General features: G+C 44.0%; 1 protein-coding gene across 1 annotated transcript; it reads left to right on the top strand.

Moving 5' to 3' along the window:
• Window positions 1-2785: 2785 nt before the first annotated feature.
• On the top strand, window positions 2786-3856 carry tcima (transcriptional and immune response regulator a). Its single transcript, XM_084361052.1, has one exon. The coding sequence runs from the start codon at window positions 2938-2940 to the stop codon at window positions 3238-3240; it is 303 nt and encodes a 100-aa protein (XP_084217178.1). The 5' UTR covers window positions 2786-2937; the 3' UTR covers window positions 3241-3856.
• The last annotated feature ends 18303 nt before the right edge of the window (window positions 3857-22159 follow it).

Consider the following 22159-nt stretch of genomic DNA (forward strand, 5'->3'; position numbering starts at 1 on the left):
AGAATAGGGTCAGCAGCTCAAGGCTCCAGTTTCCGTGTCCCCCGCTGCAATCTCATTGTGCATTGCTCGTCTTTCGTGCCGCGGGGACAACTTTGAGGTCATAAATATGCCGTCTCCACCAGCAGAGGTGCAGTGACACTGTCTGCAGTCATAACTGCCATGCCAGCTCCAGACAGACAGGTATCCTGTGGCGACACATTGTTCACGCAGACCTGCAAAACAAAGCTGTCAGCGAGGATCTGGGTATTGTTTCGCTTCGGACTCGGCGAGGATCTTTTGCTTTATTGTTCTGCGCACAAAGTCGGTGCACATGCCGGGCATACCGTGCATGAACTTCATTCTGCAGCTCCTCTGGAGGAAATACACTTCCCCCGAGCCACATATGGCCACTGCAGCTGGCCGGGCTTTTTCCCCATATAAGGGACTGGAGCCGTGGTCACGCTTGTAGAGGTGACAAGTTTTTTTTTTAGGAAAACATGAGAGTTACATCAGCGTGAGAGTGACACTTGCCGTTGTTTACATGCAGAGTTGCGACGAAGGGGGGGGAACGCCTTGCAGCCTTATCAACACACATCAGCCACGGGCCATGGGTCAGCGCCAGCTGTAAACACAACTCAATAACCCTCCCAGCTGAAGGCTGAAATGTAAGCTAAATATTTTTAGCACTGCTTAACTGGAAACGGCAGATATAATCTTCTGTTGCAATTTTGGGAAACTGTAGAAATCACACGAGTAGTAACACACATGACTGAATAACGATAAACAAATCAAGTTAATCACATCCAAAAATAACACTTCAGACAGCAGTGTGTTTGTTTGTAGTCTTTAACAGGGGCACTATGTAGTTTTTTAGAAGAAATTCAAACTCAGATTTTTAACATTTAGGATATTAATGAGGTAATAATACAAATTCAGAAATATTAATTTATTCCATAAGTTAATAAACAATCTGCTCTCAGAGGAAAATAAGGTTTGAAGCGAGAACGGTGGCAGGGTCCGCCACATTTAAACAAAGTCCTTTAATTTCCGATGAAGATCTTTCTCTTCTGGTTAAAACAAGTCTATACAGCGCTGTGTTTGAAGTCTCAGAGCTGCAGTCGGTGTGAACGGACGTCCAAACAGGAAAAGGCCACTCGCTCAGTAAACACACGGAGAGCAGTTTTATTTAGCTTCATCTCGGTTTATAAACTGTTTCAGCGACGTGTTAACAAATCAAAAAGACACAAATGACTCAGAAGAGCCGAGACATCACATCTGCGTCACATCAACACACTTTATACTGTTCTGCTTTGTTTATATGTGGCGGACCCTGCCACCTTTGTAGCTTCAAACAGTGTTCTGGGAGCTTATTTTCCTCTGAGAGCAGCTTGTTTATTCACTGATGGAAAGGATAAATATTTATATTACTGCCTCATTAATATTGTAAATATAAAAAATCTGATACCTCGTCCACACGCAAACGCAAAGCATCAGGTGGCGATATAACCTCTACCGTAAGGCCACGTTGGCCAATCAGAAGCCGGCAAACAACCCCGGGTTTTCCTGCCTACGCATTAACACTGAAAACGTTGTTTCTGATTATCTTCAGCCTGACAGTCTCTGTTTTCAGTGACCTGAAACTCCGTTGACGTGTGTACAGACGGCCAACGCGCATAGAAAAAGTTTTGTTTTCAGAAATACCCGTGTACGAGTGTGCGCGGCCTCAGTTTGAATTTCCTCTCCAAAACTGCATGGTTCCCCTTCAGAGGGGGAAATGATAAGTAAGTGGTCCTTCTTATCACTTCAGGGTGACAGGAAAACATTTCTGAGCATTCATTTCTTCTCAGAAACTACATAGTGCCCCTTTAACTTTAATATTTTAAGGTGCCCATATATTAAATTATAGATATTTTAGTGTTTCACCTGATGTCTGAACTTTTATTTTGTGTTTTTGTCCCCATGACACATTTCGTTTGACTTTTATTGGATATCCATACACCAATATCCTGGGTAAGCAGGGCCGTAGCCAGGATTTTAGAAATACTGAGGTCAACACTTAATATTAATCATCATTAATAAATGGTGGACAGCACGGCGGCGCAGTGGTTAGCGCTGTTGCCCCACAGCAACAAGGACTTGGGTTTGAGACCTGGCTGGTGGGTTTTCTCCCGCTTCCTCCCACAATCCAAAGGACATTGAAAAAAAAGTCAGGTTAATCAGTTACTTTAAATTGTCTGTGAGTGGGAGTGGCTGTTTGTCCCAATATGTGTGATGAACTGGCGACTTATCCAGGGCGTACCCCGCCATTCGCCCAATGTCAGCCGGGATCGGCTCCAGCCCCCCAGTGACCCTGAAAAAGATGAGAGGTTTCAGATGATTGATGGATTAATAAATGGTTCATAAAACATTTTTTAAGTAATTGCAAAGGTTGAAACACAGTATTATGAACATTAATTGCAACTTTTCAAATAAAACAAATAAATAAAAGTCTAATTAACTATGAATGTGCCTTTATTAATCATTTATAATTGCTTAATTTAATGATATGATAGATATTATAAAGTCTAGCCAAACATAAAGGCTAGGACGTGTCCTCAGTGGCGGCTGTGGCCCGTCTGGCTCCTGGTTCGCTCCACATTGATGAGCTGATACCGAGGCAGGTCTTCCATCAGTCAGCCTGCTGCACACTGTGTTTGTGAGGAGCTGTGCAGTCTATTGTGCTGCTCGGAGGCGGTGCCTCGCTCTGCTGATGTCACGGCTGGTATCTGTGCAGAACAACCCTCCTCTCGGCTCCATAAATACTCCTGAGCCTCAGCTCTGCTTCACTCACTCTGCTCAGCCGCTGAAGCCCGGAGCCGCTGCTGCCCAACGGTGCGCACCTGACAACTCATCCACCGCGAGTTGGAGGGCCACACACGGAGCAGACAACACGCAAAGACATCCAGACAAAGAGACAACATGTCGTCCTACGTGTCCTCAGAGTGCCGCCGGGTCAGCCCATCCGTCCATGGCAACAAGTTTGACACGGCGCACCGCAAGAAGGCGTCGGCCAACATCTTCGAGAACGTCAACCAGGACGCGCTGATGAGGCTCTTCCAGAAAACTGGTGACATGAAGGCGGAGGAGAGAGTGAGGAGCATCTTCTCCTACACCCAGGACCCGGAGGAGACGGCCCGGGCCCTGATGGCTCTGAAGCAGCGCAAGAAGGACAAGTTCCTGCAGATCGCTGGGATGCTCCGGCAGCTGCTCAAGATGCGCTGACCGGGGTGTCTGCAGTCTTTTTTCACCGCCTGTGTCTGTCTGTCGGCTCCTTGCGTGAGCCGAATGTGAAAACACTCCCGATACGACCGCCGCGCTGCCGCCTGGGAAAAAAAGGGGAGCGTGAGGTGCGGAGAAGGTCGTGCGTCCGGCCGCCTGGAGCGCGCACCGGGGGCAGCAGCTGTCGCCTCACGGACGGAGGTGGCAGCGGAGAGAGGTCCTGCCCGGAGCGGAGGGGAGAACATGAGCTGTCTGAAGCGGGAATACGAAGAGCAAAAGAAACACGTCTTCCCTGAGACTTGAATTCATGAATGCATTCCTGCGGATGCCTGACTGTGAAGCAGCACCTTGTACAGGTGCAGCCTCCATCGCATCAGTGGTGCTGTTGGTGGAGGCGCACAGCTGCAACATGAGACTTTTCTAGTGCCGAACAACCAGCCTGAATGCCTGTCCTGAACACATGCCTTGTTTCAGCTTTGTTTTATATGAACACTGTTTCATTAGTGGCCACTAATGTGTTGTTGTCACCAAAATGTTGAAGCACAGTGATGTGCATCGATGATGTGCTCCTTTGTTTGTCATTTTTAATAAATTATTACATTGTCTACAAAAAGTTGAACGCTTGTTTGTCCTTATTACGCATGTTGGTTGCATTGTGTGGCTTCATTGGCCCTGTGAGGTTAATATCCTGTTTAGATTATGGCAGATTAGTTTATATTACCTCAGGCTTAATATTCTGATTCAGTGATGCTGTGTGTAAGTCTGGAGAGGCATCACAGTGGTGTCGACCTCTTTGTTCTGAGGAAAAAACCAAAAAGAAGCTCATGTTCAGGCATTTTAAAGGACAAAGCAGTGAAGTTAGGCTCATCTTTTAATCCTGGCACAAAACAAAAACACAAAACTGATAAGTGAGGATTAGCTGCATGAAGAATCACATTTCCTTTATTTCTAAACAGATATAACGTCTGTGATTCCTGATGAGTGGGAATGATCATTTATTGGATCACAGTTTTCATTTTCACTTTAAAAAAACACTTTAATTCATGAAGTGAAAGAAAAAGAAAAATGTTTTTACACCAGAAGACAAAGATCTGCAGGCCAGAGCGTCTGTGCGTTTAAATCTTCATCACAAAATTGCAGGATTTGGATGATATTAAGTCTGAATCTAAAGATCAACGTGATTTGTTTTGAGCTTTTTTGACACATCTGCTGCCGGACAGCTGTGTCCGTACGGGGTCATAAACAGGGAAACCCCTCGAGTCAAACAACACAAGTCACCTCAGAAATAGGAAAAGTGATCAGTCTTGACCTCACGCCTGCGACATGAGGGTGTTGAGTCATGTAATCTAGGACGACGTTTCCGTTTATTTCACGGACACATGGTGATCACATTTGTGTCTTTTGTTCTTCATCCTGACGCAGCAGAGGGCATTTGAAGGGAACGGAGTTACTCATGAGAGGATGTGGTTAACCTTCATCGGGTTTCCCCTCACAGTGCTGAACGCCTCACCAGACCAGCGTGAACCAGTTTGGCTCAGTTTGGGCGGGGAGGTGGAGGGGAGGGGAGGTGGAGGTGGAGGGGAGGCTGACGGCTTTCACCGCACAGTGTGTTTGCGTTGGAGTCTATTTAATCATCCCCGCTCTCTAGATAAGAGCCTGTCTAAGTGGCATTACAGGGTTTTAGACTGGGTGGAGGCTTCCCTTCCCCCCTTATCCCCTCTGATTCTTCACACTCTACACAAAATCATAAATGACCCCTCCACCACTGCAACCATCTACTACATTCACTTCAGCCGTTTCAAAAAAAGCTCCTCTGCCTTGTTTTACAGCGTTTCATCAGCCGTTGGGTGGAGGCTTAGCTGCAGACACACAGATCGCCTGAGTGGATGCCTGCTAATCTGCTTGCCGTGATAGTTCCTCTGCCGGCTCAAACCAGTTCCCTGGGTTGTTGTTGTGCATGACGACATCTGACTGTAGGCGCTCCCTCACATGTGCAGAGAGATATATGGGGGAGGCTCCAGTAGCAGCAGTCACCCTGCGGTGTGTGTGTGTGTGTGTGGAGCTCTCAGGTGAATAATCACCTGTGACTGGTAAAAAAAAAGGTGTGTCTGCGTGCTGACGCCTGAAACAAATTAATGTGAGCCACAGACAGCCGGATGCTCACGCGATCAGCTAATTTTAAACCATTACTCCTTGACATCTTTTTGAAAGATGAGGCCGTTAACAACAAATTAACAACACAAAATGAAGATAGATTTAAATGCAGGTGGATAAAATCAATACATTTGATGGTTTAATGACAGGTGAGGTTAACTATAAAAGGTGTTTGACAGATTTTATGACGCTGAGAGAGGATACACTCGTAAAAAAACAGCTACCATCATCATTTTTATAATAACGACAGTGTGAAAGGTGTCCCTGCAACCGCTCACAGCTGTCAGCTCTGAAATCAGCTGACGGACACAGTAAGCAACCAGCTGTGAACATGGTGGAGCATTCAGCAGCTGAAGAGACAAACATCTTCCTCAGGAGATGGCGGAGACCAAAAACAGAGCTAAAAGAGAGCGACTATTGGACTTATGTATTCAGCAGGTGACGGTGACGTCATTCTGTAACTGCTGAATGTGTAAATTAGTAACTTTACAACAGATTGAACCAACTTTATTAATGTTTAGTAGTTCAACATTAAGGGAAAAACACATCAGCATGACGAGTATGAAGCAACCAAGCGTGGTCAGTTAGCTCAGTTAACTCCCGTTAAACCACAAAATGTCTTTGTTTTCACGGCTTGAACAAGGAAGTATAATGTGTTAATAAGTGAGCTTAGCGGTGCTGTTTGGTGGATTTTGTGAATCAGTCTTTGTGCTAATCAAAGCTAACCGGCTGCTTGAGGTAACGATTTTCAATATTTTCATCCAAGTCATCTACAGGAATGACGCCTGAAGGGGGAAAACTAACATTTAATGTCACTAAACACTGAGGATATGCATGATTTTTCTTTTTATTTGAATAATCATCTCCAGTGGAGGTTGCAGAGGTCACCCACCTTTTAAACCGACCGCTGTATCACAGTTGGTTTATCACAGCGACTATTTTTACTCTTTTATCTCTCGGTCCCTTTTGTTTGGCTCGTGTATCTCACACCAGGCAGCGTTTTTTATTGGCCCCCTTTTCCCTTTTAGGGCAATCCAATTGTTCAGGAAAAAAAAAAAGCTAAATATTCAAGGCAGTTGTCTTGGCCCGTCTTTGCTGTGTTGGCAGCGGTGTGCAGGGTTGGACCCGTGCCTGTGCTCTCCCACCCTCTTCCTGCCTTTCATCAGCCCTAGAAACGGTAAATGCTTTGATGTCAACAGACACTCTGGCAGACAGCCTTCGAGCCTGGAGGACAGTAACCTCAGTGAGAGGAAGATACTGGGTGGAGGTGTGTGTGGGGGAGGGGGGGGGTGGGGGTTTAACACAATTGCATAAATGAGAATATAGGATGTGTTAAACATGGCGTGATTATCAGAATCATAATGTGCACAAAAAACATGCAGTCGACATGAAGATACAATTAATAAGTCAGATGAAAAAATACTGACATTTAATAATAAGTGCTTTTTTTTGGCGCTCTGTTCAGATATTTCTTTATATTCAGGAAAGGCTGGATGAAGGATCTGAGCTCTTTGTCCTCTGAGAAACATGCACAATAAAAAAAAAGGATCACGTGTCTGCAGAAAAGGATCTCCTGCACCCTCTTCCCCCGAACAAAGAGAAACATTTACAGTGTGGTTTCTCTCTTTTCAGGCAGCCAAAGCAAGATCTGGCCTGTTCCCTTTTATCATAAATGCAGTGGGGGGATGGATAGAGAAAGAGAAAGAAAGGCGGTGGAGTGGAGAGGCACCAGATCAGTGACTACAGCGCCGGGGAGTGGCAGTCAACTCATATCCAGCGCAGACCGGTTCAAACCGAGGTCTGTGATGAGGAACTAAAGCATGAGCTGTACACAGGCTTAGGATTAGTCAGCGTTTGGCTGGAAGATCCTGCCATAAAATCAACTGCCCGAGACATAAGTCAGTGTCTTGTTTTGTGAAATAGTGCGGGCTATGACAAAAAGGCTCCGCTCGCTTCTATATTTAGTTTGTTTTATCATTAAAAAGAAGCCGAGCAGCTGCATCTTTTCCTGGAAACAGGCATCAGAGAGTGAGACAAATGATTATATTCCCATTTATCAGACAAAAAAAGACCTGCTTATTTAAAATCAGCTTTATTAAAACAAGTGGAGGAGGTTACCAGCAGCCACCCACCACTAGCTGCTTAAATGTGACAGTAAGAACACTTCAAAAGACACACATCAGATTTTTCAGGCCTTCAGTGTCAGTGCCAAAACACTGCAAAACTGTTTATAATATGAGGAAAGACTTTAATGCTCTGGAGCTCTCGCAGATTGTATATTTGTGGCAACAATCTTGAGGTTAACCTGTTCATAATATGGATTAATGCACCAGGAATGAGCTGTGACGTGGCATCGTGACTCTGCAAAAGTTGAGTCACGCCGCTCGCGTGGCAGAGTACGCTGTTTGGGACTAAACTAAGGTGAGGTTTAGTCGTAAAGTCAGGGGTTTTTAGAGATTTTAAAAGTCAATTTTGTAAGAAAGTTGATTTGTGAGTCTCCTGACGCTTTGAGATCCCCAAATCCTGAGTTAAATAATGGAACGATTCCAAAATACATGAGTCATAATTTAGTTTGCTGAGCAACACTTGCCTCATTCAGGTAATTCTGCATCATCATCATCAGCCTCCATCACAGTTAAATGAAAACAGAGCCTGCTGTGAATGACTGTTTAGTGTGTCACTTTCAGATCCTTTGTAATCCTCAAGCACCCTTTCCCTTAACACCGCCAGACAAAGTTGCCTCCTCTAGTGTCGAGTGTGTTTGATAGTTCGGACCAAAGCGCTGGCCTATTTTTCGCCCACCGTGTTGTCAAAGGCAGCTGCTTGACCGGGCCTGCTCGGGACGGAGCAAAGGTCAAGGGGCTGCGTGGTGATGTAAGCTCCATACAGGAAGAGGGTCAAATATGTGAGGAGAAGAAGAATGCAGGGAAAGAATGGGCACTCAGTGAGAGTCGGAGAGTTTTCCGCGAAGCGCCGGCGTGTCTGACTCACAGCTTTTCCCACAGGGGCCCTCACGTCTGTAGTAGCATCATCCGGCTTATCTCATACAAAAGAGACAGACTGAAAATGAAACACATTCCCTGGCATCAAAAAGGAGGGATTCCTGGAATTTGGCACATTTCGCTCTCTCTGATTGTCTTTGTGCAGATGTCATTCGCTGGGGAGCGAAGCTGCTCAGGCTGAGGGCCCTCTTTGTTGTTTCACGATGACTCATTGTATTGTGCATGCATGCCCCTCGCTCTGGTACGCAGTTTGCCCAAGCCTCACATTAACACCTCTGCCCATGTTGCGTCAGTGGCCCCGCGTCGGAAAGACGACCTCCCATCACCTGGACGGCGCCCACAGAGGGGCCGCCATGACGCTTCATTCACATCCCCATGAAAACATTTAAAAACGTCATGGCGGTTCAGGATCGCTTTCTTTTTCCGACAGCGGTCTTTCCTGTCGCTGCAGCTGCTGCTGGATTTGACAAACATGGGATGGATGCAGATGGTGAGAAACTGTGACCAAATATGGTCGAAGTGCTGTTGTTTCCAAGGAAAAGGAGGGATTCTCATGTGGCGTGTTTGCAAGATTAAATTCTTTCCCATGAAAAAAACAGGTTTGATTCACACTTCGGTCGGACTGGATGTTACTGATGTTAAAACAACTTCAAAGCTACGTCTGTTAACAAACCCCTTCTCATTAACTTTCATCGAGTGAGACTCTGGACCCTGTTTTTAGAGTGATGGGAGAGACGTCTGGCACCGTGCACGTACTTTAAACTGCATCTGGCTTCGTCCTCAAAGTGCTGTCAAACACTCGGCTGTGAGTCTGTTAGTTCAACGGCCAAATGCAGCTTTGGGATCAGGGTTGGGAGCGACTTCTTCAAAATAAGAGATTAAAACGCAATAAATAGTTTGACAAGATCAAAGTGAACCAAAAATATATTCTTAAATAAATCATAAAACAAGTCTACAGCCTGCCGCAGCTCTGTGAGGCTGTACCTGAGGCACGGTGATGCACTGAGCTTAATGCTAATGTGAACCTGCTAACAATATACTAATTAGCAGCTACACTGTGCAACGCTGTCAAAATTTATTTTTTGGGGTCAGATAGCCTCACTGAGGGGTCGACCGGTGTCGGTTTTCAATGTCCTTGATTATAATAATCAGTATCGGCCCTGAAAAAGACACATTTTAGACAGATATTAATTTGCGTTAAAAATGAAACTTTCAAAATTTGTAAAAGTCAAAAGTATAAGTACTTTACCTGAGTATTTCCATGTTCTGCTACTTCATACTTCCTCTTCACTACATTTATTTGATACGTTTAGTAACTAGTTACTGCAGTTTCTGAGTATTCAGTGTTTACAGGCTGTTAGTTGTGACGTGTTACCAACCAAAGATTGTTGTGGCCGGGACAACGTGTGAGAGGATCATCAGAGCCAAAGTAGCTTGTTTTTTAAATTAGGTTATTTTATCGACAATCTGACAGAACTAAAACAGTGCAGCTTTAAAAAATTGTTGCCATAAAAATATAGATTACAAGATAGTTAATGCAACAAAGGTTCATTAAAGTCTTCTGGGGATCATGAATGTGTGAAACGTGTTGCTGCTCAGCTGTTTCAGTTGAGATATTTCTGTCTGGATCACAGTGGTGCGTGTGACGAACACTGTCGACCATGTCAGCCTGCACGAGCTGTAGCAAACTACACCCAGACCACAACATTTTGCCTGTATGCAAACACGCCAAGTCCAGTTCTGTTTTGTACACTTTCCAGGTTCCAGTGAAAACCACGCTGGTCCTTGAATATAAACAGCGGCCTGTCAGATGTGATATTAACCTGGCCTGAGTTTTGTTGATGGCTGATATCGATGCCGTGTGATGATCCCACAGCTCGAGGTCAAGCTTCATATTTCAAATGTTCTTCTTGAACTTGAGATAAGTGACCAGAAACCGGCCCGGTCTGGTATGATTCCTGACCACCTTGCAGAGTTAGTGCTGTGTAAGCAGACAGCGAGCAAAGCCCCGGGGGCTGAATCTTCTACGAAATGTTCTGCCCTTTGGTAACCTCGGCCTCTGCAGCTCATCCCCCCTGACAGAACGGTCTGTTCTTTGAGTTTGTGTGAGATGAGTCCCAGGAGCTACAGCAGAGTTATGTCCAGGGCTGGGTCAGGATGGGGGCCTCTATTGTTCGCGTTTGTCTGTATCAGTGTGTGTTTGTATGTTCTGTCAGTGTGTGTGTTTTAGGCAGCTCTGGAGAAAGCCCTTTCCTGTGTGGCGCTGGAGGTTCCTTCTGGGGCTGGGCGGCCGGCGGCCCTGCAGACATGCTGTCTCGCTCCAGTTCCACCACAAGGCCTTACCATTGTTCTGCCCCTCACTCCCTGTGTCCTGTTCAGTCTGCCAACCCGCCAACCCCCACACCTCCACCCTCTCCTCCTGTCTCTTGCCCTGCAGGTGCAGCTGATCCTTGGCCCGGCGAAGGAGGAAGTGCAGGCCCAGAAACAATAGCGGAGCTCAGCTCCTATTTATACATCAATTCTTTTTTTAATCTATATGTTTGACTGCTTATTTTGGGGGATTTGACATCAGTATGTTCAACTTTGTAACCATGCTGGATTGTAAAACCCCCTGTGTCAGCATACAAACATGTTTAGCTTGTTGCTAGCCAACTAGGTTAAGGCATTCCCCTCCTGACGTGAATGAAAAGTCCACTCTGTGCGCTTCTTGTATTGACTAACTTCTCTGTGCTGTTGAAATCGCCCGTATCTCCCACACAGATTATTTCCAGTAGCTTGATTTGTATCATAAATGGGAAGGAATTAAAATAATAGCCGCAGCTTATCTGAGCCACACTGTGGCAAAGTGTCTACTTTACTGTAAGGGCAATGAAAGTGTGATGTAATGAACGGACGTTGGCGCAGTGCAAAGGTGAAAGGTGGATGATAAGGGTCTTATGAGAGCGCGGAGAGATACCGCTGCTCGACGCGGTTACAATATGGATCAAAGTGCTTGGCTGGTAAAAATGTGGCAGACAGATAGTGTGTAACAGGGCGACGAGGGCAGGACGGTCACTCTGTGTTTTGAAAGGTTTCTCAGACTGAATGAACTCCGGACTGTAAACCTCCGATAGAGGAAACTGAGATTATTGCTGTTCGCTCACGCCCCAGCCAGTCAAACAAGTCGGACCTTTACTGAACGTGTTTCCAGTATAAAATGGTGAGGAAACCTGTTTGACCGTCATTTGATCAGTGGCTGTTTGAACCTGTAGGTTCCCTCGAACGTCACTTCTTGAAGCGCAATAACAGCCAGAGTCGGGAGCTGGTCGGGGCGGGTCGTTCACAGAACCTTCCCTCCGGAGATCGGGCTCTGCTTCCCGGTTGTCAACAGTCACGAGTGATTTATTGTTAATTAATGTAACAAAAGCAAGTTAACATCGATGAATGATGCGTAAGTAAGTGACACCACTTAAGATATGTGAGTGATGTTAGGTACATTTTGTGTTTGGAGTTAAGTCACTTACGTTTGGAGACTGAGTGAAGCTATTTTAACCCAAAGTCCAATCAAATCTAACCAAACTACGATCATTTCACAACATTAATAACGGTCCAAAATCCATAATATGTCAACCTTTGTCAGCAAGCTTTATTTTGGAGAGAAAATAAGTTCAGACATAGAAAATGAAAAAGAAAGTTCTCACTTGGCCCTCAGGGCTTCCGTAGTCAAATAACCAGCACTGTGAATGTCTTTTGCAGCTGTATTTTATATAAATTATGTGTAAAATGTGCATCGCATTCACTTTTTGCAGGTGAACATAAATAAATATTTGATGTTTTGATATTGTAGCAACCTTTGCAAACACTCCCGAGTCTTTTTCTCCCACCGTTTATGTTCGGTGAAGTTTATTCTAAACTATTTGAAAGTAGTTTTTTAACCTCATCCTGCACGTGCAGCTAATACTGACACTGTACTGACACTGTGAACTCTCTGTGCTGGTGCATGAACACGTCAATGGATCAGATCTTTAGGACAACATGGCAGCACTGTAAGAAGTTTGGTTTTGTTTTCTAAGTATGAAATACTTGTTTCCTATTCTCTCATATTCTAGGAAGAATATTTTAGAGGCCGATGTCATACTTCTGCAGTACTGACCCGGTCATGGACCATGTCACAGAAGTCTACTCCCTGTACCAGTCATACTCTCATCATGTGGCCCGGCTGGTTTGCCAAAGCCTTCATCTTCATTTCTGCACTGAGCCGACATCAGTAGCCAGATTAAGAGCCCTCGCTGCCCACCATCGCAGCCTAACGACTACTGACTGCCTCCCTCTCGCTCTGATTCTCCTAGTGATGTTGATTATAGGCCAAGATAAATACTCCCTCTCACATCTCAGCAGCAGCAGCAGCTGAGGAACAGAGCGGAGGAGGGAGGACAATAAACCCAAGTGGAGTTTCTGAGATCTTAAAGCTCAAAGTCAAAGGTTCCACTGAAGACTTACTCTTTCTTATCTAACGATGGATCGGCAATAAATGTTGTACAGATGATCCCAGAAGATGTTTCAGCTCAAACAACCTGTTAAAAAATACATTCCCATCAGCTTCAGCTTCCTTGTATCAGTCTCATTGTGTGGTACTTGCTATATTTTTAATTTTGGCTGAATTTTTCTGTATTGATTGCAGTGGACTCAGATCAGCTGTGTGCAGGCTGCTGGACACTGGCTCCTAATTAATGAGTGAAAGCAGCTTGGGGCGTTCCCCTCTCAGCCAATCAGGGTGTGACGACGGCCCTTATTGTGAAGGCTTAAGAGAGGTGGGGAACGACACCCGGGTCAGACTGGTTCTGATTCTGTCCTCGACCCAGAAACTCTGCTCTGTTGAGGCTGAAGTTGTTTGTGTGCTGAGTGACCAGTGAAAGTCTCCCTTCAACTCGTCTACCTGCATCAGGCAGTGTGTGTTGCTCGTCCTTTGAACAGCCTGACGCCTGCAGCTTTTCTTTTGTTTGCTCATCTTAACTGAACCTCTTGAATCCAAAGCTCCTCTACACACCTTCAGTTTTCCCATTTTATTTCATGTAATTTTGGACTTGAGAGGTTTTAAAAGCATATTTCAGTTTCATTATCCCCTGAAGATGCATTTTTCCTGCCAGTACCACAACATACTAATTAGCAAATATTAGCATGCTAACATTATGCCCACTAAACCTCAACATGCCAGCATCATAAGCATGTTACCATGCCGTGAGCATTAAGCTCACCGCTGTGCCTGATTATAGCCTCGCAGCAATGAAGACTCTTAATCCTGTCTTATCTTGCCAACACTAAATTACCATCATCTTCCCCATATCTCCTTTTTAAAAATCAAGAGCTGATCTTTGTGAAGTGGGCGCACCTTTATGGACGTACTAACAGACACAGTATCACATGAGGAAATCATTAGATGATGAAATCCTCGTCTCACTTGATGTAATGAATCGAAGGTTAAGAGAGGACAGAGATTTTTATATAAAGATTCATCACCTGCAGACAAGCATTGACGGTTTGAATGAGCATCTGGACACATGTCATTCAGGCCACTGCGTGCGTCAAGTATCAGTAAAATGTGTGTTACACAATGTGAGATTGCAGAGCAGATACGGTCTGATTTTTATTGCAGGATTGAATCGGTGATGCACAATGTATCACCAGCGAACAAAGCGCATTGTCCCTTTGAAAATTACTGGCGGTCTATAATGTTGCACGCCCTGATGAACTGGGCCGGACAGCTGTTTAAGACATCAGCGCTGATGGAGAGAGCGAAGACGTAAACCCAAGCGTGACTGCAGCAGACGGTCTTCAGATCTGCTCTCCCAGTGGCGTAACGCCTGACGTTTGCCCACTCAGATATGGATCAGCTACAAAGCAATTGAGCCTTATCAGCTTCCTTTTTCTTTATCAAGTTCCTGCCTCAGCTGATGGATGTTGGGCAGGTCTGCAGCTATTGTTACTCACATGTTACTCTGGAACTGTGAAACTGTCAGAGCCACATCCAGATGTAAACAAACTGTCGGTCTATATCGCGCTGTTCACATGAACCCGACTGGAGCTGCAGCGCTGTAATCTCACTTCCAACATTTCCCCTTTTTGGGAGTCACATAGGTTTTTCTTTTAGTAAATATTCTCATTTTAATTCCTAATAGAAAACATTCTGGTTACTTAGTAATTGTAAAATAACAACTGAAGTTGTTTTGCAGATGTTACACACCCATTTTTCATCATTCCTAATTCTTAATAATTCTCATTTTACACACGCATTTATTTGAGTTACATGAAGATCTGATGCTGATACTTCAAAACGTTTTCATTGGTAGCATTATCAAGTTGTTGCACCACACTTAACCTCCATTTTGCTACGTCTGCTTCCCCACAAGATCACACAGGAGACATCACATGAGGTGGTGTAGTGTCACTGTATGTGTCCAGCGTGTTTTCTGGTTTTTGTGGTGTCTGTTGTCTTTTTCTTCCAGTCTCCTGTTTTCCCTCCACACCTGCACTGCATCCTTCCCTCCTTCCAGTGTTTTTCCAGCCTTTTCCAGTAATATTGAGCATCCAACACTGCAGTTTCTGTGACAGACGGACGTCCTTGCTTGACAGTTAGATGGCACATAAAGAAGCACACTTTTCTATCTACAGTACACAAGGAGGTGTTTGGTCCTGTACATGTTGAGTGCGTCAGTGTCATGAGACAGGGCTGCGGTGGTTTCTTCAACAGATGCCATGTTGTTTTCCTCCTCTGCTGCACAGTTTTGGTTTGATACATTTGACTTGATGCAAAATGTAAAGTCTCTATCTTTTCCCTATCAGGCCTCCTGACAGTGAACACTCGTTCTCTCCCATCGTGTCAAATCCAGCAGCTTGGTCAGTGGCCTTAGACTTTAAACTATGACGCTCTACCTTCCCCTCTAGTGTCAGTTTTGCAGATAATGGACAACATCATGTAGACATTTGGTTTGGTTTTTTCCCACCAGATCACAAGTCATAAACACAGGAGAGAAAATATTATATCACCAGGGGAAAAAAACTTTCTCACTTGCCCCTCAGAGCTTCTATATGTTACTGTTCCTACAGTATCGAGATTTAAACAGAATATATTTCCCCCCATTTCACATTTTAATGGACCTGGTTTTTTGTGTGTGATATTCATGTTCCCCAGAGGATTAAATCCGACTGACTTTAGTGATTCCCTGACTTTTCTCTTGATCCACCATGAGGTCAAACATATCAATAACTTTTGCATGGATTGCTATGAAATGTGTAATTTGTAATAACTTTGATCCCTTGACCTTTCACCTCCTGTTGTCGCGCACTAATGACATTCCCATTAATCTCTGTGGAAATGTGTTCAGTTGATAATTGACAAATGTTAGCATGATAACATGGTCAACTACATTCAAGACAGCATCCTCACAGAGCATAACGCATGGTTGCAGACTCTTGTTGTGTTAATGCTTTCATAGTCAGTTAAGTTTGCACCACCAGTGTTATTTTGCATAAATATAATGACAATACATAAAATAACATGTCTAACAGACTTCCTCTATCGTAGCAATCAGTATTTTCTTTTACTGGAAAGTGTCACTATTTACAATAAAGATCATCTGCATTTTAAGTTAGTTTAAACAAAACACACATCAGCTTCTTCCATGATAACATATTGAAACTGGAGGAAATCTGTCCGGTCACAAAGCGAGCTGAGGACACAGAGGAGGGCTCAGGCTGCACACAGAGAGCTTTAATGCTGGATCAGCACACTCAACAACAACAACAGTGAGTAAAAAACCTACAGAGTATCTGCCTGCATGTGCGCGGACCAGGCTGGCTGGCTGGCTGGCCCAGAACCGGTTTCAAACCTGTTCAGATTAACCCTGTGGGTCAGATCAGAGGGAGCCGGAGAGAGCATAGCAGAGCACACCACACCACTGCTTTATCCAGGCAGCCTGGCACCTACAGTAAAGCCTATAAGCAGATCAGCTGTCAGCCGGCCAGAACAGACGTACCGCACCACCGTACACAAAACTGGAACCTCGACAGGCAGAGTTTTGTGTTTTAGTGACACAATTCTCTGCTTCTCACCAGGGAGAGCTTGATCTCCAGAGCATTGTTCCTTTAATTAGTGTTCAGAGCCAGCCAAAAGCTTTGATAGACATGGACTCTTATCCCTCTTAGCGTATAAAGTAATACTTAAGAGACTAGTGAGGGGACGGCCAGAGATCATCACGGGCCAAATCCTGCTCAGCTTTCTGGACCAATAACCGGGCCAGAAGATCTCACCACTGACTCATCAGTGGCTCCATACCTGCAGATGATGGAGGAGTTAATTTCTTTTAATCAGATTGTAGTGCTGAGAACACACAGGCACTGCAAGAAGTTAGAAACACTAAGCTTATTATTGACCATAATCATGAGTCATTCATTTACCCGGGCTGGAGTTATGTCACAGGTTGGCTTGTTCAGGACGCATTTCAAGGCTCATGGGCAGCTTCTTAGGCCCAGTGAAATGAAATGAGACTTTCTCCAAACAACAAAAGTTTTTGGCAGGTTTGCACCAGCAGTCTTTGTCTCTAACCTCTGATCCAAGCCACCAGGAGCTGTCACACACTGTCTGTTTGGCTGGTGTGCTAATCACATGGATCTATTTACTGCAGGTTAACCACAGCGCGCGGGAAGACGGCAGGAAAATGCCTGACTGTTGACTCACCGGGGTTTGTCTGCTACCTGGAGCAGGTCAAACAGTGAGGTGAGACGGATGAGATTCCTGTCTGCATCCACGTGGAGGCATTACAAACTGGTTCAAACCAGCCATCCTGAGTTTGCAAAATGGGACACATGTTTCCTTTGTTCTGTGCACTTGCATCACCTTGTTGTGTTTGTCAGTGATCTCTGTATGGGCGACGAGATCAGCTCACAGATTAGATCACTGTAACCTGCTCTTTCGGTCAAACCCCCGAAGAGACTTTTCAAAATGAATTTACGTTAGATTTTAATGTTTGTCATCTTGCGTGTGTGTAAATATTGTATGAACGCTGACAGAAGTGAACTCATCTCAAACAGTGTAAATGTGTGACTCTCTCCTGACTTCATTCACATCACGATGTCGGCCATCGGGATGCTGCAGTGAGATTTAACCTGCTGATGCTAAACTGGCTTTTTAGATTCAGGGACAGGGGAAAAAAAAGTGTCGAGCAGTTCCAGTGTGGATGCAAAGTGGAGAGCGCCATCTGGTGTTGAAACAGTATTACTGGTTTATTAATATGAGTCTGAAAATCATTTGATTTACTGTCTCAGCTTTCCTCCACACTTTCTGTATGCTCCTTTAACAGCTGGATATCAAACAGTAATGTTTTTAGGTGAAAGTCAATCAAATTATAGAAAGCTGTCTTTTATTTTTTTTCTTTGTGGATCATAATACAAAGACAAGACATTTCAGCATTGTGATTAAAAAAAATATTAATAAATATAGAAGAGTTTTCATTAAATATAATTTTTTAAGTGGAGAAACACTAACATGCAATAAAAAGAGGTGTGTTTCATTCAACCAGTACAGGAAGACATTTTAGCAAAGGGTCACATGACCTATAAGCTATTGAAAAAAATGACAATTTTTCATTAAGAATATTAAGAATCATCAATAACATGACACAATATGATGACTTTTGATTAAAACTATTTTTAAAATTGAGAAAATGCTACAAAAGAGCCATTTCTCATTCAATGAGTACAACTTAGCTACCATCACCATGGTAACCCTTAATTCCAGCTGGGGAGCTGACAGATTTATCAATGAGTGCAGTTTAACACACACTGTGGCAAACACACGTACAAAGGTTTTACAGCCAGCAGTTCACAGTTGGTGTCAGCTTTTCAACAGCCGCGGGTTCTTCAGAACTTGGCTTCTAGTTATTATTAGTTTATTTCAGGTTCTTACACAGGACACCGTCACACTCGTATCTGTTTCTTTGGGTCATGTCCCCATCTAGTGGTCAAGATTTATACTTCACCACTGTTCCTCTGCAGTGTCAGTAAACTTTTATAGCCCTGACTGAATTACACTTACATTCACTGAAGAGACGCACACTTCTCGTCCTGCTGCACGGCTGTGATAAAGAGCTGCAAACAAAAACCAGAGCATCGCACCAACATGGACGGCCTCTGAGGTAAAACAATAAACAAAGGAGCTCTACGCACGGACAAGAACAGCACTTCCTGTGTTTGCATCCAGCAGCCAGAGCTATTTTCTCTCCATTTGGCATGCTGATTCTTTACATTGTGCTTTGTTCGGACTCCAGTGGTCATTGTTTTTTTTGTTAATTCCACAATTTGTCATGGGCAAAGCTAAACAGATAGACACAGGGGGGGAAAAGCCCAGAACAAACATGGGGCTTATGAGTCAGTGCGTTTGATGCCTGCTGGAGAAAAGGCAAAAACAATGCTTTGATCTACTCAAAGGAGAAAGTACACTATGACTCATTTTCTATTATACCCAGTCCCACAACAAGACGTAGCCTACAGTGGAGACGCTAATAAAGTGTGATAGCCAACAGCTCATTAAAAAACAGTGTGCAAACTAATCTGTTGCCAACTGTGCTCAAGGGAGCACATTTCAAATGACTGAAATGTTTTCTAAATCTATTGTGCAATTTAAGAGTTTGTCTGAGTGACTTATTATTACTACATATGACAATACTCATCCCTTTAAATCATCGACGCAGGAAGTTAACAAATGTTCCTTGCGTTGATGATTGATATATGAAGCCCTAAATTAACATTCTCATAAATTACTTAATCACAAAACTTTTTCAATCAAAAGTCATCAACTATACAATAAATGTGCTGTATTACATATCAATACAAGAGTGAATGAAAACACACATCCGATTCAACAATAAAGAAATGAAATGAACTTGACTTTGGACCGACCAGCGTGGTACCGACCTGTTCTGAAAGTGTGCGTATTTTGTGACGTCGTCTTTTAGTTTTCTTCTTGAGTTTAGTAGATTTGTACAAAGGCTCATCTAGCGACAGGAGATTTTAATTAGTTCAGGCTGCTGCTACTTTCATTAAACTAATTGTATCAGGGGCTGATGGATGGTCAGATCGGCAATAAAGCCATTCATAAAGAGGAAGAGAGTTTCTAATGTTCTAATAAGCCATCAGGGAAAACTTGGGGGATCTTCCTGATGAGCTAAAGAGCTGAAAAATATAAATCCATGTCGTACTGGAGGAGGGTAAACACCTGCAGCACTCAGAACTGTCAATACAGTTTCCTACATGTCCATATAAACATCAATCTAGCAAAGAAATCATTGCCTTGGGGGGTATTTTTTCTTCTTTGAAGAAAGAAGATGACTGGCTGCTCTACTTAACACAATGTAGGCAAAAAAGAAAAGGTGATTGTAACGGTGATCCAGTCACTGCAAAAGAGAAAATATCAAGAAACATGGACGAGGACGAAATTAAGAAATAAATGAGCTTCTCTAAATTAATTTGTCTCTTTGTTAGATGACATGTTTTCACTGAATATCAATAATTATAATACAAAACAGTTATTGTCATACTTTTTGTATTTAGTTGTGACTTGGACCAAATGACTTGAGAATTAGACCAGATGACTTGAGACTTGGACCAAATGACTCTGGACTTGCTTGAGACTTGGGCCAGTGACTTGGGACTTGCTTGGGACCAGAACCAAATGACTGAATAAAGGCGGCTCGGTCGCGCATGTTTCAAACTGATATTTCTGTAACCTGGACCACGAGGTTCAGAGAGAACCAGCCGTTGAGGACGTGATGAGGTCTTTGCGGTTCTGTTGAACACTGCAGCAAAGAACCAGCGTTCTCGGTGATTACTGCTGCCAAGTGCCCGATTAAAAGCACAGTACCTCTGTGATGGCGCAGAACCGGGCCCCAGACCCTCACTGTGGCAATATGTGTCGAACCCATTCAGCTGCATTTATGGAATTAATGGTAAAAAAAGGTTAGCACTGGTGAATGCTCGGGCCTTGAGGGCAGCAATACAGGCTAATTTGACAGATATTTCTATTGTTGCTGTTGCTAATCTAATGCTACGATGGTCCTTCCTCTCCCTCCCCCTGTATTTTCCTCCTCTGTCATCCTCCTCCACCCACTGAGCCGAGCATTGCCAGGCCACCAAGATGGCTATAATTATCCCGACAAACGGAAATATGTGTTGTTGGATTTGACACGGCCATTTTCACTTTAATTGCTGTTTAGATGCCAGCAGCGCAGTTTAATCATGGCGGGGGAGAGAGAGAGAGAGGGAGAGAGAGAGAGCTGGTGTGTGCAGATCCAACCGGAGCGATCAGCATGGAGATGAGCTGAAGTGTCAGCTGTAGCACATAAACACAGCCGCTCAGCACGCAGAGCGCCGCCATAATTACACAGCTCGAGTCGCCGCGCGGGGAGACTTGAGTGGTACGTGGATAAAACCTTTTAATTCTGAACCTGCCTCGAAGGAGGGGATGATGGATGACAAAACTTCCGTAACAATTTAAAAATGGAAGGGTGATTCTTGACATGTGCTGGATACTTTATTTGATCTCCTGATATTTTTGTGTTAAAGACTCGTGTGTGTGTGTGTGTGTGTGTGTGTGTGTGTGTGTAAACTTTACAGCTTAATTTTGGTATATATATATACTGTCATCCCTATGGATTAAGCGTGAACTGCAGCTTCCCTACATTTCCTGTAACACAACTCAACAAAAGTAATTTCTTTCACGACAACTCAAACGTACACCGTTACCTTGAGTAAACGTGTGGATATTTGTGTTTGAACAATGTTGGAAACATTTGGGATAATGTAAGTAAAAGATGAAGAAATCAGTCCTCAAGGTCCTTTTTTTTGCTAGAGTGTGCAACAAGTAAAACACAGGTTTTTAAAGTTGCTGTAATCTGAACTAATGTCCAAACAATCTCATTCTTCCCCTGGACTGATTCAGATGAGCCCTCCCTCTCTGACCTCCTGTCCAGTGCTTCTGTCGAACCCAGACCCACAAAAAAAAAAAACAACTAGATGACAATCTTGCAAAATAGCCTCACCTACTCACTCATCATTGTCTCTGTTGCTATCTTAATGGGCAGAATGGAGAGATCAGTGCAGCAATGTCTGGATCCAAACTGGAGGATTTTAGCGTCTCATAACACTCAACAGCTGATTATTTCTTACATAAATCATAAATATGTTTTGCAGGCAGTGTCGCAAAACGTTTGGTTACATTGCTGAAGTCTGACAGCGGTAAAACAGCCAATTAATAATAATGCTTTGAATTTACGTACAAGTTGGTTTAATATTAAAAACAACACATCTATCCTGCTCACTACGAGGCTTTGGAGTCGCTCAGTGCTGCTAAAACATGATATTTTACCAAATCTACGGAGCCCAGGAGGTGACATGGATGCAATTTAGTAATTTGCACACGCTGTAAATGGACTTGAATTTCTATAGCTTGCTTTACCAGCCTACAGACAACACTTGTCACGTTCACACACTTGTGGCAGTGGTTGCCATACAAGGTGCCAACTGCTCATCAGGAGCAATTTGGGGTTCAGTATCTTGCTCAAGGACACTTCGACATGCAGCTGAGGGGAGCCAGGGATTCGAATCAGCGACCTTCTGATGACCAGACGACCCGGTCTACCTCCTGAGCTACAGCTGCCCACACGGCACACTCGATCAGTCAGCTCTCGCCTGTCCACTACATTTTGGAGCTTCAGGAGGAAGATTGAAGGAAGTTA

Source organism: Pagrus pagrus (assembly GCF_965226575.1).
Source record: "Pagrus pagrus genome assembly, chromosome: 8".
Taxonomy (NCBI): domain Eukaryota; kingdom Metazoa; phylum Chordata; class Actinopteri; order Spariformes; family Sparidae; genus Pagrus; species Pagrus pagrus.